The 25557-nt window shown below is 35.1% G+C and overlaps 1 protein-coding gene across 1 annotated transcript in view; it reads left to right on the top strand.

Annotated features, from left to right (window-relative positions):
* The window catches only part of PIGK (phosphatidylinositol glycan anchor biosynthesis class K), a 103335-nt gene that overhangs the window by 21052 nt on the left and 56726 nt on the right, over nucleotides 1-25557 (top strand). Inside the window, 12 exon segments of the mRNA XM_028512916.2 lie at nucleotides 7178-7313; nucleotides 9445-9556; nucleotides 12399-12495; nucleotides 14877-14895; nucleotides 14898-14973; nucleotides 14976-14995; nucleotides 15713-15788; nucleotides 15791-15822; nucleotides 20435-20449; nucleotides 20451-20492; nucleotides 20494-20544; nucleotides 20546-20610. Of these exon segments, the coding sequence (XP_028368717.1) occupies nucleotides 7178-7313; nucleotides 9445-9556; nucleotides 12399-12495; nucleotides 14877-14895; nucleotides 14898-14973; nucleotides 14976-14995; nucleotides 15713-15788; nucleotides 15791-15822; nucleotides 20435-20449; nucleotides 20451-20492; nucleotides 20494-20544; nucleotides 20546-20610 (741 nt within the window).

The following is a 25557-nucleotide window of genomic DNA, read 5'->3' as shown; positions in this document are numbered from 1 at the left end:
CCACCTGCCTCCCATTTCCACCCCCCACCCCCTGTAGTTTTTGTCCATGTGTCCTTTGTATTTGTTTCTGTAAACCCTTCCCATTCTCCCCTGAAATTCCCCTGAAACTCCCTCCCCTCTCCCCTCTGGTCACTGTCAGCCTGTTCTCTATTTCAGTGTCTTTGACTATATTTTGCTTATTTCTTTGTTTTGTTGTTTAGGTTCCTGTTAAAGGGACTTTTATAATCAAAATGAAGAGCAGCAGTGGTGACAAAAACTTTTTACCACCACTATATTACTTCCTTTGCCAATTAGACTTTTAAAAAAATATGATAAAAGTGATAACTTCAGAGTAAGCATAGCCATCCAGGTCCTCTTAATGAAAATATCTAAACTATGTTGCTTAATGCCCAGTGAAAAATAAAAGAAGCTTTTGATTTTCTTGTTACTTGAGAATGGAAATATACCAGAGAAGGCATATAAATGATGTTTGCATGTATTTTTCTGGCAAAATATGTAATTCAGGCATTGTGGTAAAGTCCCAAGAAACTACTTATAGCTTGCTAAAGAGATTACATATAGATTGGTAAAATCTGCTAGTGCTAACAAAATTCCAAGGCACTTGTCATAAAAGTAGTTGAGTTGGGGAGACTGACTAAATTAGTACAGATATTTACTGGAAAAATTAGCAAAAGCCAAATTTTTGTCAAACATGAGAATATGTGAAAGATTGCACATAGTGATTTTTATTATGATGGACTATATGTGATATATCAAGATTAAAAAATTTTTACTATCATAAAAATAGGTTAAACTAAATCAGTGGCATTCATTAATGCAGCATTTTTTTCATTTTGATTGTTTCTGTGAGCCATTAAAATGTTTGAGAAGTATAGTAACTTTTAGTCTTGGTAATAGACTGTACAGATTTGAATTCCAAGCCTTGAGGTTGGTGTGCTTGAGTAAGTCAGTGAACTGGTTAGTGAGAAGCTCCGCAATAGAAAACAGGAGAAAGGGATAAAACACTTTTCTTCACAGTACTGATTTACTTTTGAAAGGAAAGGGGAAGAAAGTGGGTGTCTCACTCCTGCTGGTCGCCCCAATCCTATTATAGGAAGAGTGGTTAATATTGGTGAGTGTTTGGAAGCAGTGAAGACCTGGGGGTAGGCTATAGGTGCAGGTGATTGAGAGTGAGGATGGCAGGCTTGGTGGCCGAAAAGACCCCGTGAGAGAAGGGCCAGCTGTAGGATGTAACCCCAAGGCCTTTCTGTAGGAAAGATTTGGGGGCTTTGGGGAGTTGATTGGAGACTGTATAGAACTTTAGCCTCTGTATTTCTTCGAAGTTCTGTTCTCTTAATTTTTGCAGTTAAGTGGGCACTTAAATTTTTCAGTTATACTTTATTATGTTTAAAGGAGAAAATTATATGCTTTAGTGCTACCTACAATTTGACAGTTTGCTAAGGTCTCTGGATGGTTACAATTAGAATTTCAAGGGCCTATTTTTTGTCATATTATATGCCATAAATATTAAATAGCAATAATGAGTTCATGCATTTAACTGAATCACCGGAGTTGATTAAACTGTCAATATCAAACAACAGCACATCATTAAATTCTTTCAGATGCCAGTTCACATAGTCTCAGGGTATCGCAGAGCAGTTAAAAGGAAGAAGGACTTGTGGATACCGACATCAGTGTGATGATTGTGAGGAGGGGGAGGGGTGTATAAGGAGAGTGAGTGGTAATGGAAAATATGCAATTAAAAACAAAACAAAACAGACGTTTATGTTAAAGAAAGTGAGTTTGAATCCAGACTCCACTCCTCACTAGCTGTGTGACCCATGACATGCTACTTAACTTTAGTGTGCCTAAGTTTTATATCTGGTAAAATAGGGAGATAATATACAGGGTGAGGCAAAAGGTTTATAGTTGTTTGTATGGAAAATAATACAATAATTAATAAGTAATAATACAAGAATAAACTTTCACATACACAGAACTGTAAACCTACTTTTGCTCTGCCCTGTGTATCTTGAAATTAATGTATGAGATAGTGTTTACAGTGTGCTTATTTTGTTAGTGCACTGCTTGAGATATATCAGGTTCTCAATAAATGTCATCATATTAAAACACATGTGATTTTGAATGTGAGTGTGCTGCTATTGACTTCCTATCTCTGCAGTGTAGTTTTTTTAGTTTTACTTCTAGTAATGTAAGTTCAGAGTACCTGGCAACATGTAGTCTAATAATGCCAGTTGTCTGACATTTGATGAGTTAAAAGTAATTTGTTAAATCTTAACAGTCTAGCACCTGCAGCTAATAGATTTGCTATGATTAGCTGCATAGTACATTGGTGGTGAGATTTATTAACTTGGAGATTCCCCAAGATGTGGGAGAGGAGAAAGAAAAGCCTAAAAGTGAATTACTTTGGCATACAGCTAATGAAAATATAACACAGTTTGTTGCATTTGCTTTGTCCCACAGCCATTAAAATCCTGAAGAAGCAATAATATACAGAGTATCCTGAATAATTTATGTCAGGAAAAACAAAAGTGACGCTTATGAGCAGAAACCAGAGATTTAAGAGAGCGTCAAAGATCCTTGTGATCCTCAATCCGCTGCTTTACTTGCAGCCACTGTTCTAGGTTGGAATGGTGATGTTACTGAAAAGAGGCCTGGTGGTCCTAGCTCTGGTAGCTAAAGATGCTATGTAGTAGTGGTACCTGATCAGTAGTATGGCTATAGAATGTATAGCAATGTTTTTTTTTAAAGATTTTATTTATTTATTTTTAGAGAGGGAAGGGAGGGAGAAAGAGAGAGAGAGACAGAGACATGAATGTGCGGTTGCTGGGAGTCATGGCCTGCAACCTAGGCATGTGCCCTGACTGGGAATTGAACCTGCAATGCCTGGTTCACAGCCCGCGCTCAATCCACTGAACTACGCCAGCCAGGGCGATAGCAATGTTTTTTAAAGATTAAACTTATTTATTTTTAGAGAGAGGGGAAGGGAGGAAGAAAGAGAGGGAGAGAAACATCAGTGTGTGATTGCCTCCTGCACTCCCCCAAGGGGGACCTGTACTTCAACCCATGCATGTGGCCTGACTGGGAATCCAGCTGTAGACCTTTTGGTTTGTGGGAATGACGCCCAACCCACTGAACCACACCAGTCAGGGCTGTATAGCAATTTTAAGTGAACATTTTAAAGATATCTGAACCCATACAGTAATTTATTTAAATTTCAATTGGTGAAGTTTTTATTAAGGTAATAGTGGTCTATCATAAATGAAAAATTATGGCTTTTGAAATTTTACACTCTAATAGTCTGTGTTGGTAACAGATTATTCACTTATTTAAAATGTGTGTGTGTGTGTGTGTATATATATATATATATATGTATATATATATATATATATTTACCCATTGGTTATTGGTTTCTGAATGGGCCCAGAAAGAACCAGGAAGAATTTCAGGGAGGTGGGTCAAGAGAGCTAGCAGTCCTGATGCAGGGCTTACCTGTTCCTTCAGTGTTGGGCAAACATGGTAATAGGAAAGTATTTTAGACCATTTTTCCCCCACATATGTTTCCTTTTGGACAAGTTTTAAATTTTCATTTTTTAATTTATGATCTTTAAAATCTATATAAGCATGGTCAAGGTATTCTATTTCGATTATATCCAAAGAGTGATAAGGGAAGAAAATATTAGCAGCTTCTTTTTTTAATCTAAAAAAGGAAAGAAATTATGCTTCACTAATATTATATGTACTTAAAGTAGCAGATATATATGACTTAGAAATTAGTAGATATATATGGGTTTGCCCTCACAGTTATTTTAAACTTTTCTGGAGTACCTGATTTTAAAAATGTGAAAAGTACCTATGTAAATAACCACTATATTGTTGGGATTCAAACCCAGTTTGAACTTCATACAATTTCAGTGCTCACTTTTTCTTTTGGTTTTGTTGAGAGAAGGCCACGTTCCCGTGTGCGTTGCTGTGTGATGTAGGTTTTGCAGGGGTGTGAACGAAGTGTGAAAATTGAGTCAGCACACCTAGTAGTGTAAGACTGCCAAACTAAAAATATAATTTTCTTATATCGATTGGATTATTTGAGGGATCTTATTTTAATAAGATACAACTTCCTAATATTATTTACTGGGAATTAGTAGTTTTTCTTCAGTGTAGATTGTTTTGGTCTTAATTCCAGCAGTGATTTGATATCCACTCAGTGAAGACTTAAATCACTGCTATGTGGCTAACCTGTTATTCAAGCGAAAAAGAGACTTTAAGGAGTCAAGTTGGATCTCATGATAACTGGTGTGCAAAGAATATTTATTGGCAAAGTATAGTTAAATATAAAATCTTATTCTCCTGAATAGTAGACAGAGTCTGTAAGTTATGAATTGCATTTTGTATAACATATTTTTTGTGAACAGATTTCCAGTATCATCAAATTATTTTGTCGTGTGGATGTCAAAATGTAGAAAAAAATGAACTGTAGAGCCAGGCCTGATGTTATACTTCTTTCTCTTGTTAAAGGTAACAGTAGTCATTTAGTTTTAGCAAAATAACATATCCTTCAAATGGAATTAATGTTTTTAGAATATTAGCTTGATAGTTTTTTAATTTATAATTTTATACTTACAGTTTTATAAGAACTATAAACCTAAGGAATTTACTCTTGTGTATATATTTAAATATCATTAGCAAGTGAGAATTTTTTTTCCTTCGTCAAGCAGTTCTGAACAAACAGTGAGCAGAATATGTGGTTGGACTTCTACACTTTTGAAATCCAATCTGTTTCCTGTCATGGTTTTCATTTATTGTCCACAAATAAAATGAATTTTAAATGTATATTGATTATGTTAACAGAGGGTTACAGTACTTATATTGAGGCTCAAAATTATCTGTAGGAAAACCTGAAACTAATATTTTATGTCAATTGTAATTGAAAAATGGATTCCAATAAAATGATCTGTGGGAAAAATACTGATTGAATTTATGATTTGAAGCTGAAAATACTACTGTTTTATGATACTGACATTGGGTAGGTAGTGAATCTTAAACCAAAAATATGGCCTAATGGAACACTCACATTTATATTGACATTGGGAGATCAGTTCAGTTTGGTTTAATAATGGCTTGTTTGGGTGGGTGGGCTGGAATGGGAATAAAGGACAGAAAGATAGACTTGAACGATGATTAAAATAAAATTTTAAAAAATAATGGCTTTTAACAAAAATATATGATTAATCATAACAATGTCATTTAATTATCTCAAATTATTAAAAAAGATATTTTCTATTTTAAGAGGAATAACTTTCATAATTATGTGAATATGAGTCAGTAACAGCTGAATAACTAATCTTTGAATGTGACAGAGTTGGAACCCTTTCAAAATACAAATCTAGCCAATTTCTAAGAAGAATCACAATGATTCAGTTCTGAACTTCAATGTATTTGGAACATATGCAGCAGAACATTTCCTTCTTGTTATCTCCTGCCAGACTAGTTACATATGCCATATTAATTTCTCCCTTACCTTTGCGAAGCTCAGGTATATAGTAAAGGATTGCCTGATTCATGTTCAGCAGGCTTAATGGTAAGATCATGATAAGTAGTTTAGAGGAATTAATGTAATTTTCTTTCAAAGAAAATATATGCAAAAATGAAAGTATTTCATTCACCCAGCGGATATTGATTGAATACCTACTGTATGTCAGGCTCTGCTATGAAGCCTGAGTGTCACAGTGGTGAACGGGAGAGATGAAGCCCTGCCCTCGCAAAGTTTGTGGGCGTGCTGCTGGGAGATGATGGGATTTAAGGTTGTAAGTGACCTGTAGAAAGTAAGACACATAATGAGAATAGAGTACCTTAGCTGAGATTAGAATGATAGGAAGATTTGGAGGAGACAAGTCAAATTTGGTCAGTAGCCCCTAAAGTGGGAAAGACTTGCCATATTCATAGAACAGAAAGGTCAGTGGCAGGGGTGTCCAACCTTTTGGTTTCTCTGGGCCACACTGGAATAATAATTGTCATCTTGGGCCACACATTAAATACATTGTGACATGTAATCACAAAAAAAATCTCATAATGTTTTAAGTAAATTTATGATTTTGTGTTGGGTTGCATTCGTTGCCATTATGAGCCACAGGTTGGACACCCCTGCTGTAGACGAGTGGTAGGGGCTAAAGTTAGAGTGATACAGAACCATGTTAATTGAGCTTTTTAGACCTTGTAAGGCACAGGTGGTAAACACAGGGCCCAAGGGCCGAATCTGGCCCTCCACCTTGTTTTACCTGGCCCAGAACCTTGTTTCTACCTGGCAGCAGCGCCAAGCTTTCATTTAACTGTTAAGGCGTTGTTACATTTGTACAGTCCTAAAATTATGTTTGGCCCTTCGAAGGCAACCGAGAAGCTGATGTGGCCCACAGTGAAAATGAGTTTGACACCCTCTTGTATTGTAAGGAGTTTTGATTTTTTCTCTAATTACAGTGGGGAGTCCTTAGAGGGTTTTAAAGTAAGAAAGTTTGATGATCTGACTTATTTAAGGAAGATTACCCTGGTGGTTATAAGGAGAATGAACTGTAAAAAGGTGCAAATGGGAGCAGGAAGCCAGGTGGGGGAGCTATTTTAATAGCACCTCGTTGAGAAATGATGGTGGCTGGCTGATATGAGGGAGATGGAGGGGACCAGTGAAAAGTGATTGGATTGGAGATGTGTTCCTATGATACACTGATTGTACTTGCTGATGGATTGCATGTCTCCTATTCTTAATTAAGCATTTGTGCTTCTGAAAGTCAGGTTCTTTGGAATATCATAGTTTAATGCGGACTGTATAAGTCCTGAGGATGTCAAACATTACTAACTTGTTTCTAAATGTTTGGGGAGGACAGTGTAGCTCCTCCAGCTTCCCCTTTCTATATGGCATAACGTATACTTTGTTGTGAAAAAATTTAAATTAGTGACTCAAATTCTACATATAAATTCATGCCAGATTGCTCCAATTTCTCTACTTTAAAACTTGTACTACATAAAAATATGAAAAAATAGTTCTGTTAAATATGTACTCAATAATTATGTTGAGTTATTTTTAATGAAGAAAAGAATGCACATAACTGCTACATGATACAAACAAAATGTGGCTGTTTTTAACTTTTTCATTTTATTTAAATAATGTATTCTCTGAATTTTTTTCTAGTCACATTGTTCTGATGCTTGCAGATGATATGGCCTGCAACCCCAGGAACCCCAAACCTGCCACAGTATTTAGTCACAAGAATATGGAACTAAATGTGTATGGAGATGATGTGGAAGTAGATTATAGAAGTTATGAGGTAAATTGTTTGACTTAGCAACATTTTTGAAATGTAGTTATTGTTATTTTTAAGCTCTAAAACACTGGTTGAATAAAATAGTCTTATTTTTTGTCTTTAAACTTTGTATACAATTATCACTAAAGCTTTTGATATAATTCTGTCTTGAGTTCATGCTAAGGAAACAATATATAAATAAAACTGTCACAAGATGAATATCTTAAATATGTATTTAGGATAAAACAATTTTATCTTGGTTTTTATGAGAGTATTTTAGAGAGTTTTCCTGTGTTGAGTTTCTTTTATAGTAAATGTATTATATTTTTTTATATTTGACCTAAAATTTAAGTTTTATATTTTTAGTAAATATATTCATTGTGGAAAAATTAAAATGACTAACCAAAAACTCACCCATATTTTCACTGCTTAGAGGTAGCCACTTTTAATATGCTTCTAGTGTTTTTATGCACATATGATTAAAAATAAAAATGTAAATTTGAATAATGCATTATACTGTATTTTCTCCCTTGAAACTTCATTTTAAGTTTAGTAGATTGTGAATACATTTAAAATTTGAGGTGTTCTTTGATGAAATCTTCCTGGATAATCCTTCTTTTACCAAGCCTACCAAAAGTAAGACACAATTTCCTGTGTTCCTAGGCTTGTTCTGAAGAAATTTTAAAAGCATATCTGTCTCCTTCCAGGCTGTAAGCTCCTTGAGGAAATGGCCTATATTTTATGTCTTGTATCTAGCAAGTAGCTGTAGCCCTTTGCAGACATTGAAAAATGTTGTTCAGTGACTAAATGTGTATAAATATTGGAATTTTTACTTGTTTGTTTAGTCATTATAAAATGTAGACCCCAAAATTTCCTTCCTTGTTAGCCAATAAGAAGTCCTATTAAACACTTAACATTTGCTGTCTTCTGGGAAAAAGGTAAACCAAACATCTAACACACACACACACACACACACACACACACACACACACACACATTTAGACACACATATATCCATGATCTAGAGAAAAGTCAAACAAGAAAGCTAGAGATATTTTCTGCTTTTTAAATTTGTAGCTGTATAATATAACTAAATTAGCATTACATTCTCCATGACTTTAAATATGCTTTCAAAAAATCCCAGAGGTCCAGAAATTCCAGGTTGGGAAATCTGGTTTAAAGTGGTATGACTTTTTGGGGGGGTGTGTATTTCACCAGGAGAGAATTTATTATGGTTACCAAGTACCATATTTATCTTTTTTTATTGTTGACACAATTACAGATGTTCCCCTTTTCCCCCCTTTCCTCCCCTTCATCCAGCCTCCATGCCTCCTCCCCCACTGCCTTCACCACATTGTTAAAGATAGCCCTTATGAAATTTAAGTAACAAAATGCCCTAAAAAAATCAAAGGTACATAATAACTTTGGGATTATTTATGGATCTCTCCTCAGGGTTTTATTTCTGTGATTTATTATGGACCTGTCTTTCTGGCTAATATTGAATTGACTAAGTAGTTGTACAGATTAATTGCAATAGTTATATACCTGAATTTATTTACAAGTTTGTTTTTTTTAAATCTTCCTAAATAATTGCTTATGAAGACAGATTTATAAATTTAAGGTTTTGACAACACTTTGCATAGCATTTAAAGTTTTAAATTTAGAATTAACTTTCTTTTTTTTTTTAAAGATTTTATTTATTTATTTTTAGGGAGGGAAGGAAGGGGGGGAGAGAGAGAGAGAGACAGAGAGAGAGAGAGAGAGAGAGAGAGAGAGAGGCACATCAATGTGTGGTTGCTGGGGGGTTATGGCCTGCAACCCAGAAATGTACCCTGGATGGGAATCGAACCTGGGACACTTTTGTTCCCAGCCCACGCTCAATCCACTGAGCTACGCCAGCCAGGGCTAAATTTAGAATTAACTTTCATTTTCCTCTAAGTATTGTTAGTTTGTAGTACTTAAGTAGAGGCAGTTAAAGATAAATATTTAAATAAATATATTTTCAGTTTATTTCTTTTTGTCTTTTATTTTCAGTTTAATAGTAAGTAATACATAGAGAAGGAAGAAAGAATGTTTTCAAAAGTAAAGACAGATTATCAGGTTTTCCTAAGTTTTTTATCTGATTTCTCCTTCTCTTTGTTTTTTGTTTTTTCAGGTAACCGTGGAGAATTTTTTACGGGTATTAACTGGGAGGATCCCACCTAGTACTCCTCGGTCGAAACGTCTTCTTTCTGATGATAGAAGCAATATTCTTATTTATATGACAGGTAATTTCAGGATTTATATATTTAATAATAGAATATTTTGTAACTCTTGCCAACAAGGAATTTGCATGGAAAGAAATGGGAACACCTTAAATGATTTTTGGTTAAAATAGTTTATTTGTTAAATAGTTTCTTTTTCTTATAATATATAGCACCTTGAAATAATATTTGAAAACATTATAACATTTTGTGCTGTCCTTTAGTTTCTTATTTCTATTCTTTTTACTATTACCCTGGTAAAACTCATTACCTTTTACTTAGTGTCCTGCTGTAGCCTCTTTGCCTTCAGTTTTGCCTCCTGTTAATCATTCTACCAAAGTGTTTAATAGAAATTGCGTATCTGTCCCTCTTCTTCTTAAAACTCTGGTTTCCAATGATGGAGTTCAATTTTTAGTGTGCATAAGGATTATCTGAATGTAAATTCTTAGGCCTTTTCCTAAAATTCTGATTTAGTTTTGGTCTAGAGTGGGGCTTATGAAAATACATTTTAAATATGCTCTCTTGAAATAAACTTCTGTAGTCTTTTGTCTCTCCTTTGAAGACCATTGTGGATAAAGTCCTCCATAATATAGTTTTATTATTTATTGATTTATGCCATATGCAATAGATAATACATATTTATAGATATATTATTTATTTAATTTTAGTTCTTACACTTTTTGTAATTCCCTTCCAAGCACTGGACTCTTTCTGTCCTCACATTGTTTGCCTAAGCTATTGCCTTTGCTTATTGATGCAGTCTCAGTTCATTTTGCCTACTTGATTACTCCTTATTGTGTTAGTCTAAGTGATTTTCCTTTCTAAGTCTAGGGTGACTGTATTTCCAATTGCCCGGGAACGTTCTAGTTTATACCTGTTGTCCTAGTGTAATTATTAATAGTGCCTCCTTTCTTCCTCAGTAGTTTCCTGGTATGTATAATATATTTTATAATTGCCCTAATAAGATTTTCATCTCCATGGCTGGTGTATGCTCTTCTCTTTGCACTGCCATGCTAATCTATAGTTTCCATTTTAGCATTTAACTTACTGTTACTTTTTTGTCTGGATATTTATTGACTTTCTTAGCTTTTGAGCTCCAAGGTGTCAATGATAGTGTGTTTTTCATTCTATCACCAGTGCCCTGTCTTACAGTAGTATTCAGTAAATATGAATGTTGATCAAGTGGTATTTAAAAATTTTTTTTCAGGGGCATTCCATTCAACCAATGATAAAACAGGATAAGACAGGTGCAGAATGATTTGTAGATGTCACAACAGGGTGGATACTGACCCCTACTTTGTGATTTACTTTTATTTATCTATCATGCTGCAATTATTTATAGCTTTTCAAATTTAGTCACTTTGTGAACTTTATAAACTCAGCAGAGTAAATAAATCAGAAGAAATTTTATTTTAGTTTAACAGTTAAAAGAAATTTTTAAGGTTTTTTGGTAATTAGGATGAAGTATAGCCTGGTAGCTTAGCTTTATTTGATATACTACTAAACTAGAGATTTTACATTTTTTTTCTCTGAGTTGATTTGTATGGAAGAAATTACAGTAGTCTAAAATAGGATTTTGTAAACTACGGCCCATGGAAGGGTTTCCTGTTTTGGAAATCAAGTTTTATTAAACACATAGTCACATTCATCTGTGTTGCATGCAGTCTGTGGATGCTTTTACACTGCAACAGCGGAGTCCCGTAGTTGCAACAAAGACCAGGGGACCCAGGAGCCTGAAACATTTACCACCTGGCCCTGTACGGAAAAAGTTTGCCAACCTAAGGAAAATAATAGGAGGGTTGATAATTATAATATGATAATAAAAGTGAAAAATAGCTAGTGTTTATTGAGGCACTATACATAAGGCAGTATTGTAAACCATTGTGTGCAATTCATTTCATCCTCACAACAACCCAGAGGTTTAGGTGCTGATATTTAGAGCTGATACACAGTGGGTTGTGCATTGCATGTAAATGTCTGAGTAGAGAAGTGAGTGGGAGCTGAAACCCAGTATATATTTACACTTACTAAGCTGTGTACCCTGCATAAAGTTGTCTAATGAGAGGGAGAACTGTTTTTCCCCCCCACAGAGACAGCCGCTAACCACGTTTGAGCTCACAGGACTACATGTATTCAGAGGGGACACTAAAATAGACAATTTTTTTTCTACTTCGCTGCCCTTTGGCAGGTACCTCTATAAAATCAGTACAAAGGAGCTATGTAAGTGTGGAATTGATGGTCTCACTGAGACATTTCTCACTTTGCAGCTGAGGAAACTGAGGCATAGAAAGAAGTAATTTGTTCAAAATAACTGAGTCATTAAGTGGATAAGCTAGTATTAGAATCCAGGCAGATTTGTTCTATAATACATTCTAAATTTCACAATCTTCTGGTCAACTCTTTCTGGGATGGTGTTTAATAGTAGTAAAAGCATCAATTTTAAGTGATAACTGCATTTCATAGTAGTATAGCATTCTATGTACAAGTATAATACTGTGAATAGTACTCGCATACCATGGGACTAGCTAGTGTCTTCCATTCTTTTCTCACCAAAAAAGATTCACCTGGTGTTTGAGGACTTTTTATTTATGGAAACACATTTCTGACATCATAATGGAGCCAGTGAAAAAATATAACATGCTTTCATATAACTGAATAAATAGAAAAACTCTTAAAGATATTGTATCTACTATTTTTATATAGTCTATTATTATTTTCTTTCCAATTTGTATAAAATTAAGTTTATTTGTTTTCACAGTATTTTTTACTTTAGAATATAAAATAACAAATGTTCTTAATAATTGTTATGACTTAAGTTTGCATTAAAAAGTGTGTATATTTTATATTTTTTGACTCTCCTTATAAGGACATGGTGGAAATGGTTTCTTGAAATTTCAAGATTCTGAAGAAATTACCAACATAGAGCTTGCAGATGCTTTTGAACAAATGTGGCAGAAAAGACGGTAATTAGCAAATAACTACTTTTCAAAAGTTAAATTAGCACCTAATTTTTCCATGGTTAGTAGATTTGTAGGTCTTATTTTATGAGACTTTAATTTATTTGAATCACTTCTTTTAGATTTGTATTTGTTATTTCAACTGAATGGAGTTATTTTTAAAAGAGAAACTCAGGGTTATTAAAGAGCTTCAAAAAAGTTAACCTTGTTATTTAGCATTCTCCTTGGATGAAATAAGATTCCCATTAACCAAGTTCCTTATTAATTAGGGGGATTATGAACATAGACTTTTTTTCCAGCTTGTACCTATTCTCACTTTTTGCACATTATCTGGCCCACAGTGTGATAACAATCATTAATTCTTCTTTGACAAAAATGTTGAAATTATGATGAGTATAAAATTTGTAACTTGACTCGCATTAGGGATGATATATTGTTAGTAGTTTAATGGTAAGCATCTCTTTTGTTAAAAGTTGTCATATGACCTTATTAAGTGAATTTAAAATAGCAATAAAACTGCTTTCAACTTGAATACCTTCAATAACACCTGTAGGTTACCTTCTAAACATATGGTACAGAGGGGAATATGATGCTTATTTGCTTTGAAAGAGTTTAAAATATAGTAGAACAGAGAGGTATATGTATATAGCTATGCTACAAATTCAGTATTATAAATATTGAATTATAAGCCCAAGTAGAATATATGAGATTCCCAAGAGGTAGAAGAGGACCAATGCAAGAAGAGCTATGTGAACCTTAAGATGAAGGGTCAGCTCCTCTGTTATGACAGGAGGGAGGGGCCAGGATGGGCAAAAGTTCATCAGTTTTAACAGAGAAGAGAAATTCCATTTTAGGGCTCTCATTTGCTCTGGGAGTTCTGGGAAGAATGCAAGAGAATGGATAAGTTTTGACTTTTCCTGTTTAGCTCGAATTCTCCCCCACCCCCCCCAAAATTATAAATATTGAATTAAAGCACACACAAAATATATGGAAATATCAAAGAGGAAGATTTTGCTAGTTACTGGTTTTTCTTATTTTAAAACTTAACATTTATTGAATATATGGTAGGTATTGGGCACTGTGTTTTACATGTAATGTCTGATTAGTTTTAATAACAACTCCATGAGATAAATGCTTTTATTATTACTGTTTTTCACAAATGAATAAATTGAAGTAAACAGATGAAGTAACTTGCCAAATTTTGCATAGCTAGGAAGTGCCAGCACTAGGATTCATGCCCATGTGGTCCAGTATTGTACTGCTTCACTTAACCTTAGATGTTTCTGATCCTCAGGGGCCTCCACTGTTGCTGTCTCAGAAGACATGTCATGTTAACTGTGCCTTCTGTCACCTGCTCAGATATTGTGATTCAAGATTACTTACTTTATTTTCTAGGTGCAGTGTTAGCTATTTGCTTAGATCCAATGTCTGAGAGATACCTCAGAGAAAACTTACCTACTCCTACTTTCACTAGTTAGGCAGGTCTTATAAAACATAGAGCTTACTCTATTTTTTCAACTTCAAAAAAACCTTCCGTAGCTTTTTTGAAACTTATAGGATATAAGACCCAAACTTTATATGGCATTCTTTACATTACACATTGACCTTACCTACCTTTCTGAACAGGAATTTTACCTTCATTTCCCCAAATTATCTAAATCCTAGCTACACAGATCTGTTCTCCTTTCCCAGACATTTATACTTATTCACATTTAGTTGCTTAGTACAAGCTTTGTCTGTGCTGAAATGCGTTTTTTTTTCCTTTCTTTGTTGGATCCAAATGGCACTCTCTCCTCATTGCCCAGCGTCAGACATCACCTTTACCTTGACCTGTCTTTCTTTAGAGTCCTTCTGTTCCTTTCTCAAGCTCTTGGAGCACTTTGACTTTGTCAGGTGCTAGCGCTGTGAGGGCTTACTATTCCTAGCTTGGTCAGGCAGGTCGTAGGCTCTCAGTAAATAGTTTTAACACTTACTCCGTTTAAGAGTCTATTTTGCAGTTAGATTTTAAGCTTTTTGAGTATTTTGGGGGGGTTTTGGCTGAAGGTAGATCAGTTTCTGGGGCAGCATGAATACCAGATAGGTATTCGTTGAATTCAATATTCAGTATTCATTTAGATTCTGACTTATGGGGCATAGATAAGGGAGGGGGAAAGGGTTTGGGGCACAAAAACTACTCCCTGTTGAGGTGGTTTTCCTGGACAGGGGTTATACCTTTAATATTTCTAATATCAGGTTTATAGTGGGAACTACTGAAAAGTCTCAATTTTTAACTAAATGAAAATGACTAAGATATAACTTGAACATGTTATGGGAGTATTGTAAAAATATTAGTCTGTATATCATTAACAGACATGGTTCATGTCAAGATATTACCACTTTTCTTTCAGCTACAACGAGCTACTGTTTATATTATTGATACTTGTCAAGGAGCGTCCATGTATGAGCGATTTTATTCTCCTAACATAATGGCTTTAGCTAGTAGCCAAGTGGAGAAGATTCACTCTCGGTAGGTACATTTTCTGATTTGTAAACTGCATTGTCTTTGGGAACGTGCAGCTGTTCTCAAAATTGCTTATTATGCTTAATCCCATCTGCTATTTTTTTAGACTGTTTAACACCTTGGAAGGAAATTTTGATTATGTTTAAAACATTTGTTATAATGATGCTATTAGACATACACTTTTTTTGCTTGCTTTAAAAAAATTTTTTTTATCGAGGTATAACTGACATACATTTATATTGGCTTCAGGTGTATACATGATTTGCTATTGTATATTTTGTGAAATGAGCACCAGGATAAGTATAATTAACATCTGTCACCATACATAGTCACAGAATTTTTTTCATGTGATGAGACTTTTAAGATGTACTATCTTAGCAACTTCAAATATGCAATTCAGTATTATTGATAGTTGCCATAACTATAAATTACATACCCATAACTGCTTTATTTTATAACTGGAGGTTTATTACCTTTTGAACTCTTGTCAGCCATCCTACCCATTCCCTATCTCCATGGCTTCTGGCAACCACCCATCTGTTCTCGTCATCTATGAGCTTGTTTTATTATTGTTATTTTTTATTCCACATATAAGGGAGATTATACAGTGTCTGTCTTTCCATCTGCCTTATTTCGCTTAGCATAATACCCTGAAGGTTCATCCATTTCTTTCTTTTTTATGGCTGAATAATATGCCATTGTATATGTTTTGCTTTTTTGTAGCATCAACCTGATCCTGCAATTGGAGTTCACCTTATGGATAGATACACATTTTATGTCTTGGAATTTTTGGAAGAAATTATCCAGCTAGCCAAACTAATATGAATGATCTGGTAAGTATTTAACTTGATTTTATTATAGCTCATAGGTATGCTAATCTTAACATGATCAGTGAAGTCTGTTACTCCTGTACTACTAGGGTACTATGTAGTATGCTGAATGGTAGACTTTGAAAACTTTTGAATCTCCCTTTGCAATAGTATCTGCTTTTTTACTACAAGAGGCCTAAAAATTTAGCCCAGTTAACTTGCTAAATTCCTTGAGGTACCTGCTATTTTCATTCATTTGCTCTATTCTTTTCCCTACCAGAAATGTACTTTTTTTAGATTCATATAAAAAATTCCACCATTTTTCAGGAGTCAAATCAGATCCTGGAGGTCTTCCCAAATTCTTTCCTGTTTTCAGGGCTTTTATACCATTTACCAAGTCTTATCTAATTTTTGTCTTCATAATTGAGTGTGAGTGTCTTAATGGGACAACGTTCTTGGAAGAGAGGGAACCTTTCTTACATATTTTATGCAGTTTTATTTACAACTTCTAATACAGTGTTTTGACATGGCCTGTTGAATTTAGCTCACTTTTTCCCCTGACTTCATTGTACTGGCTGTATTTTTTTTAATAAATCTACTTTGAGGTTGCCGTTGAAAGTAGGCATAACAAAAGCTTGAAAGAGTAATTCTAGATTAGATAACTGTACATCAGTGACATTCACTTTTATCCCAGTTAATTTATAATCTTTTTTATTCATTCAAATATTACTTGAGTAACTGCCAAGTGCCAGGCACTGGCTATTCCCTGGTGAAGAGGCAGACACTGTTCCTGCCTTCAATTTGGCTTCAGGATGCAGCAGGGCTGAGTAGATGGGACTCTGGACTTCGCACTTTAGCCAAGTAGCTTTGCACTGATCTCTTTTATTACATAGAAACCTTTCAGGTAAGTTTTTTATTACAGGGGTTCTACTGCAAATTCTGAAAACCCACTGCTGTAAGCTATCAAATTGGAATAATAGAGGACTATTATATTTACTATTTACATTTTTTAAAATTTATATATTTTTATGCCTGTTACAGTTGATACAAATTTGAATATTAAAACTTTTGATAATGCTACTTTATCTGTAAGAAAATTATAGTCACCTAAATTCCAGTTACCTTAATTTTAAAAGTTTATTCACTCTTTTGGATTATATATTTTATATTTATGTAATACATGACATTCTGTCTCAAAAGTTCACAATAAATGCACCTCACATTTTAAATGTCTAATGAATTTAAAAAATACTTCTGCCATTGAAAATATGTTTGAAACACTGAGGAGGCTAATTTTTTATTGCTCAAAATTGCTAGTTTTTTAAAATTTAAGTATAGTCTATATACAGTATTATATTAGTTGTATTAGTTCAGGTGTACAATATAGTGAGTCAACATTTTTATACCTTACAATGTTATCACCCCACTAATTATCTGAATATCATCTGTTACAGTGCAAACTTACCACAATATTATTGACTGTATTCCTTTCAACCATTTTTCATCCATCACCCCATCACCCTCCCTTCTGGCAGCTATGCCTTTGGTCCTCTGTTTCTGTGAGTCTGTTTGTTTTCTTTTTTGTTTTCTTTTTCAGGATTCCACATATAAGTAAAACCATATGGTATTTTTCCTTCTATGTCTGACTTATTGCATTAGCATAAAACCCTCTGGTCCATCCATGTTATCATAAATGGGCAAGATTTCATGATTTTTTATTGCTCTATAATATTTCATTTTTAAAGAATTTTATTTATTTGTTTTTAAACAGAGGGGAAGGGAGGGAGAAAGAGAAGGAGAGAAACATCAATGTGTGGTTGCCTCTTATGCACCCTCTACTGGCCCACAACCCAGGCATGTGCCCTGACTGGGGTTGAACTGGCAACCCTTTGGTTATCAGACCGGTGCTCAATCCACTGAGCCATGCCAGCCAGGGCCATAAATATTTAATTTTAAATAAACATTCCCCACTAATTTCATCCAGCCCTTCCACATCAATTCATTAACTGAATTGTAGTTGAATGATTATTTTAACATCTTGTTCAGTAAGAATGATCTGTTTCCTTGAAGTTAAACACTACTCATATAGTGATTTGACAATATATCTCTAGATATTATGTATAAATACCCATTTTCTGTTGGATTATGTGTACATAGTAAAATTTGTTGAGTATCAGTTGCATTCAGAGAACTATATTAAGGGCTTCAGGGGGCAGAAAAACTAGACTTGTTTAGTCCCTTAAAAATGTATAGTGTCATTGGTAACAGTTGAAGAGCACATTTATAGAATATCACCTGTTATATGAAGTCTCTGGATCCTCTAGGCAATTCTTCTGTCTCTGAGCATGTAACTCTTGCTTTGTACCTTTATTATGCTTTTAATATTGCTCTGTAATTGTTTGTCATCGTAATGTTCCCTTGAGACTGAGTTTCTTAAATAAGAGGTATAAGCATCATCATGCTTTATACATCTTATACCCCATGGATATTAATTACATATAGTAACTGGTTTTACTATACCGTTACTATATGTGTATATAGTATTGTTGATGCTCAGTGAATGTTTATTGAATGAGTGGAGTACATGACAACAATGCACGTTTATATGGGTCTTGAATACAGTGGGATTAGTGATTAAAATTTGTCTTGGAAGTGGTAGATTTTCAGGTTTGAAAGAACAAAAGTATAGCATACTCTAGGAAGATGGAATAGCTGCAGAGGCACAGAAGTTGGAATACTAGATGATCCTTATCTTTGGTAATAAACATAGAAGCTGGCTAGAGTGCAGAGATTCTGTGAGAGATTATTGAAATTTAAGCTGAATAATGAACAGGACCTGTGGGTCATTATGCTGTTGAGGATAAGAAAATCAGATTAAAAAAAAAAAAACATTCTTGAAGGGAGGAATGACTTCAAAGTATTATTATACTTTATTAATAAAGTATTTATTAATTATTATTGATTATTTATCAACAGAGAAGAAGATAATATTATTTAGTGTTTCCCAAGCTCATTCAATTATACTTTTCTTCTTCTGGTAACTATGAAGCTCACCAAGTTGCTCATATAGGAATGACTTCACAGTGTACCTAGGACTTCAGTTTCTGTCTATTTTGTCTTTTACTTTATTTCTTCAGACTTTCATCTGTTTTATCCTTCCTTACTTTATTTTCTTGAGTTTCCCCCAGCCTTTTTTCCTTCTTTGCTTCTTAATTTATATCCTGATCTCTTCTTTGTATTTGCTTTTATTGCTTCCTGAACCGGGAAGGCAGTGTGATATTAGGCAGATGACTTAATTTCATTGAGCCTTAGCCTGAAGTAGAAAGAATAATTTTTATGTGGCTCAAACTTATTGGTGAGCTTAAATGAGATTGTCTACCAATTGCATACACAGTGCTTAGAGCACCGTTTCATAAATTACAGCTGCTCTGCCTGCCACACCCCTCTCCTGTCATGTTTGTGATGATCTGTTTAGATGGTCTTGTCTACACAGGTGGGCAAGTGCTGTGGCCCTGGGCCCTTACTAGAAGGCCGTTAAAGTATTCCTCATACATCCCATGCTTCTGCCAAACTAGGTTATTTGCCTTATACATCTCTGTGGCTGTGCCTTTATTAGGAATGCTCTTATACCTCATCTGCAATAGTCCCTTTTGTTCAGAAAATAGCTTAAATCCCACTCCCTCTTTTTTTCTTAACCTGAAACTATAAGAAGTTTATTCTGAATTAGAACCTATCACCTTTTTTTCTATCTTGCTATGTTTATTCATCTCTGACTAGAAGCCTTGAGGACAGAACCATGTCTTAATCAATTTTTGTTTCTGGAAGGTAACAGTGGGAAGTGTATGTAATGATAGGTACTTTTTATGCTTGCTGGGTATGCTCTGTCTTTGGTAATTCACTGATGGGGAATATTGGGAAATAAGATTAACTTAAAAATTATTATTAGAGCTGTGTAGCAATGAAGTCATGGTTTTTTGACTATATTCTGTATAGCACTCATGTCTGAAGGTATTGTGGGCTTATTTTCATCATGAATAAATTAAGAAAGTTACTTGATTTATGGACTGGTCTCCATAGGTTCACAGCAGGAGAGCAAGGGGGATCTCTAGTGGGGAGGCTGTGCTTGAACTTCCTGAGAGCCATTGCACCTCTAGTCTCATCATTTTTTTTTTTACATATTGATCTACCATGTAACTTTTTATTTGAATTAAAATTTGAATGAAGGCTTATGATTAACAAAAGGTTTTAAAAAAGCCACCTGGGTAGAGCACCCGCCTCCCTAAGGCGATGCAGATGCAGGGAAAAAACTAGTCTCTTGTCATAATGTTGCATGTGAGTTCTCATAGACTGAAGGGTTCAAATACACTGTGTACCAATGATTCAAAAGGTGGATGTTTTCCCCTCACCCTGACAGCTTTCATTTTATCACCTGTTTTATGTCTATGTAGCTTTCTTAAAATGTCAAGCACTAGAATAGCTGTGCAACTTTTATCTTTAGAAACAGTAGTTGCTTCAGGTTGGGGGAGCTATCAAAATACCCTGCAGTCTACTGTGTTGTGTACTGGATTTAATAAAAAGTTGTATGTATATGTAGGCACCAATGTGTATTTATTAATTCTTATATATTTTTTCGCAGTTTCAGGTGTGTCCAAAAGAGTCTATGTGTGTCTACTCCTGGACATCGCACTGATCTTTTTTCAGAGGGATCCTAAAAACGTCCTAATAACGGATTTCTTTGGAAGTGTAACGGAAAGTGGAAATTACAACAGAGACTATTAGTTTGGCAGCCGGATTTAGGAATCATGGAAGCAGGTATTCCTCTTAACTATGATTTGAATAGAATATTGTAGTCTTACAATTTGTAAATTTTTATGTCACATAAAGTAAGAAATGAAAGTTGGTGTTTTCTAAATAAAATTACATATTTCTACCCCAATTTTCCACTTATGTAGGCCCTATACTTTTCAGACTTATGGACAAAAGCTACAAATATCAGTGAAAGCTATGATCATGTTGTGGAAACTAGGATTATGTGTGGAAACTCCAAAATACAGTGTTTGTAATGGTGTGACTTCAGACTTGTTAAAAAGCACTAAATGTTCCGGGTAACTGGCTGTCTCAGAGCCATGTTTTTCTGTTGATGGACGTGTATATAATGTTGCAGAAGACCTTCTTGAAAGGACAGATATGTTAACATTTCAGATATTAACCTCTAATGAATGTGTGTGCTGTCGCCTATTGAATAGAACATATTAATTGATGTGACATTGAATAGGGAAGTTGGCAGCTGGGCATATAGAGTGTAATTGGGGGCCCTAGGAATCTGGCAAATGCAAGGCAGATAAAGATGAAAAGGAAAAGTGAGTGCCAAAAGAATATAGGTGCCAATATATACTTCAGACTATAACACAACGTTCTGAAATTCTATGTTCAGAATTTCTTTGGGCTCCAGCAATCTAATTAGTTCTTTGAATGCCATGTATTTTGGTTTCTTGAATGTAGGTGGTTTGTGACCCTGGTTCAATTATATCTCTGGCTATTCCCTAGTGCTGTATTCTGTTAATCTGGAACAGTTTATCTGGGACTACTGTACATTTGAAGTGACCCTCCACCAACAGGTGCTACTGTTTAAGATTGTTTTGAAGCCTGTTGGTAATTCGTTATGGAATGAAGTGAGAGAGAGGCATAAAACCAGGAACTCTCTTCTTGTGGAATGGATTGCATGTGAGTGAGCAGTGAGTGTGTATTCATACACATGCATAGGGGTTTGTGTGTATTTGTGTGTGAGAGAGAGGTTGAAAGAAATTGATTGATTTTGGGTGTGTAATTTTTAGAAATATTTATAATCTATTTTTATCTTGGTAAACATTTTAAAAGGTGAAATACTCTTTAGGATTAAATAGTACCTCGTTAACAGCCAATTTCTTGAAATACATAGGTGATAGGTTTTCCTAGGTATTCGTCTTTGTTATTTGTGACTGTCTAATGCTGTCTGTTGAAAACTCGTGTTCCAGGGGACATTTCTGGATTGCCAGTAGGCAACAACATACACTTTACTGTCAGTTTGGAAATATTTAAAGACTTGTGATTGAGCTTATGAACATATTAAGAATAAATTAAAAAACTAGCACCTGTGCTTTATGAAAATTTATATTGATATTTTATTTTTATTCTGGATATGCAAGATCTTAGATTATTTTCTTTTATAATTTTCTGGAGCTATTTAGTTAAAAAGTATTTTCTTAAGACAGGAGACAGTATCCTATAGCAGAATCACTTTTATTTGCTGTTTAAATGATGACTTTCAAATACCTTTACAAAGGTATCTGTCTTAATACTTAGCAAGTAAAATTGAAATTGAGCTACTATGTCTTTTACCAAATTCATTTTGTAATGTCCTTTACCTTCAGTCTGTGAGGTATGGTATATCTTCTCTTAACTGTATGAACTCAGTGTTACTTTCCATAATAGTGAAGGACCATCTTATACTTGTTCTGTACTTATTTTCTGTTCTCTCCACCTAACAAAACATGAAATATGTAGTAATTGTACTGTAAAAATGATTTCAGTGGATTCTACAGTTTTGTATATATTCTGGAAGAATTTTGTCTCATAAATTATTTCCATGTACTATTTCCGATGCAAAAATACTTGTTGCTGAAGAATATCTTTAATCAAGAAATCCTTTTAGGGATCAAAGCCACATAGGAGGACTGTTGAATTAGAGCACCCTCTAGTGTTTATAGATAATTTTATTTAGAATATTACAGATGGTTTCATGATCACTGGTTTAGGTTATCCAGTTAGTTTAGAATAATTGAGTTCCCAACATGCTTCAGGAATTTCTACGTGGATCTACAAATATTATCTTGTTTGTGGGTGCTAGTTATATGCAAATGTGAATGACGATGTTTGGGAAAAATATATTCACGAGAGGTCAGATATTGTGAAAACCATTTTATTAAGAAAATTATGGGCTAGAATGTGTATATATATATGTATTCAGATCTTAATTTTAAAAGTATCAGTACAGTCACTGCTATTAAAATTGGCAGTTGGCAGTTATACTCTTAAAAATACTACTTTCTACATTTATTAGAGAACCACCAGAATTGGTTTGTTCACACTGTCTATATTTCATAGTTTGTGTACTAGAGTACACTAGAGTAAAGGCCTGATTATGATGACTAACTTAGTACATAACATTGATTGAAGTATCTATATGAAATAATTGTTTTTCTGTGTCTTCTGAAACTTAGGTATTGAGTAAGGTATAGTCATGTAGTTAGTAGCAACACTGTGCATATGTTTTACTAATTGTGTTATTATTTATTTGTAAGAACAAATGGGGTAAAGTCCAGGACTGATTCTAATCATCTTGGTTTATATAATTTGATTCTAACTTCTTCATTTGAGTGTACATAGGTTGACTTTCGATCAGTATGTAGACAAATAAACATCCTACCCTCCTGAAGGAGTTGAGCTTTCAAGAATCTAGTCATAAGTCCATGTCAGAATTACCCAGATTACCAGTTTGTGTCCTTACTCTCTAGGGAAAATAGCCTCCAGTTTATGGATGTAAAAATATTTGTAGATTGTAATGTTATAAAATATAGAAGTCTAAATTTTTTAGCCATTGCTCAAGAAAAGATAGAATACTTTTTTATAGATTAGTAAACTGAGATTGAGGAAGGTTAAGAAACCTGTCTAAGTCACACATCTAATAAATGGTATAGCCAAGATATGAATGCCTAATACCTCTGAAAATACATATATCTTATGATATAAGAATATACCCTTTTATAATTTACCCTGAGTTACTTGGCTTGTTTTCTTTTAAAAGGATGTAAAATATGAATGATAGGTTAGTAAAGTGCCACAAAGTAATTACTCACGTAACCCTAGGAAAAAAAGAAAGAAAAATGCCAGTATAGTTGAAGTAGCCCTATCCCTTAGGCCCCTTCCCGATCTCTACCTCCTTACACTGCCTCAAAGTTAACCGCTATGCTGACTTTTATGGAATTTACTTTCTTTTTTTTTTTTTTAAATATATTTTATTGATTATGCTATTACAGTTGTCCTATTTCCCCTTCTCTCCCCTCCACCCTGTACCCCCTCCCACCCACATTTCCCCCTTTAGTTCATGTCCATGTGTCATACTTATGAGTTCTTTAGTTTCTACATTTCCCGTACTATTCTTGCCCTCCCCTATCTATTTTCAACCTACATTCTATGCTACTTATTCTCTATACCTTTTCCCCTCTCTCTCCTCTCCCACCCCCCTGCTGCTAACCCTCCATGTGCCCTCCATTTCTGTGGTTCTGTTCCTGTTTCTAATTGTTTACTTAGTTTCTTTGGTTTTGCTTTAGGTGTGGTTGTTAATATTTGTGAGTTTGCTGTCCTTTTACTATACATGGTCTTTCTTTATCTTCTTTCTTAGATAAGTCCCTTTAACATTTCATAAAATAAGGGCTTGGTGATGATGAACTCCTTTAACGTGACCTTATCTGAGAAGCACTTTATCTGCCCTTCCATTCTAAATGAGAGCTTTGCTGGATAGAGCAATCTGGGATGTAGGTCCTTGTCTTTCATGACTTGGAATATTTCTTTCCAGCCCCTTCTTGCCTGTAAGGTCTCTTTGGAGAAATCAGCTGACAGTCTGATGGGAACTCCTTTGTAGGTGACTGTCCCCTTACTTCTTGCTGCTTCTAGGATTCTCTCCTTTGTTTTTACCTTGGCTAATGTAATTATGATGTGCCTTGGTGTGTTTCTTCTTGGGTCCAACTTCTTTGGGGCTCTCTGAGCTTCTTGGATTTCTTGGAAGACTGTTCCCTTTGCCAGATTGGGGAAGTTCTCCTTTATTATTTGTTCAAATATGTGCTCAATCTGTTGCTTTTCCCCTTCCGATTCTGGTACCCCTATAATTCGGATATTGGAACGTTTAAAGGTGTCTTGGATGCTCTTAATCTTTTCCTCAATTTTTTGAATTCTTATTTCATCGTGCTTTCCTGCTTGGTTGATTGTATCTTCCTTCTGGTCCACTGTATTGTTTTGAGACTCATATTCCTTCCTTTCACTATTGGCTCTCCTCCGCGTGTCTTCCTGCATCTGTTTTATGGTAATCTGCATTCTTTCATCTAAATTTCATCCAAAATCAACCAGTTCCGTGAGCTTTCTGATCACCAGTGTTTTGAACTGCGCATCTGATAGACTGGCTAATTCTTGGTCGCTCAAAAAGATGAGTCCTGGGGGACTGATCTGCTCTGTTGAAAACATATTTTTTTTTCCCCTGTCTCTCTCCTTTTATTTTCTGGTCTGGTTGCTCTTGTTACGGTGGGGGGGCGGAGCCTTAGGTGCTCACCGGGGCTGAGCACCCCAGTCGCTAGATTGTGATGTTATATGTGGGGGGCGGGGCGGGAGCGGGAGCGGGGCGGGAGAAAACAATGGCGGTAGTTCCGTTCCCCTGGACTCAGACCCTTTTCTGGGCTTCTGGGCCGCGAGTTCTGCCCTGGTCCACAATCGCTACCCCTCTGGGTCTGCCAGCCGCAGCTTTCGTACTCAGGGATCACCGCTGCCTTCTTGAGCCCCTGGATGGCTTTGCGCCGATTTCGCGCCAAACCTTCCCCCGACCTCCGCGCGCCGTGGACCCAGCCCCACGCGCGCCCGGCTCGTCTTCTCCTACCAGTCCGGATGAACGCGTCTACTTCAACTTCTTGGCTGCCCGACTTCCATTCAGATAAATCCTCTGCCGGATCTGGG

Source organism: Phyllostomus discolor, chromosome 5 (genome assembly GCF_004126475.2).
Source record: "Phyllostomus discolor isolate MPI-MPIP mPhyDis1 chromosome 5, mPhyDis1.pri.v3, whole genome shotgun sequence".
Lineage (NCBI taxonomy): Eukaryota > Metazoa > Chordata > Mammalia > Chiroptera > Phyllostomidae > Phyllostomus > Phyllostomus discolor.
The sequence above is the reverse complement of the archived record's forward strand: the minus strand, read 5'-3'. Positions and strand labels throughout refer to the sequence as shown.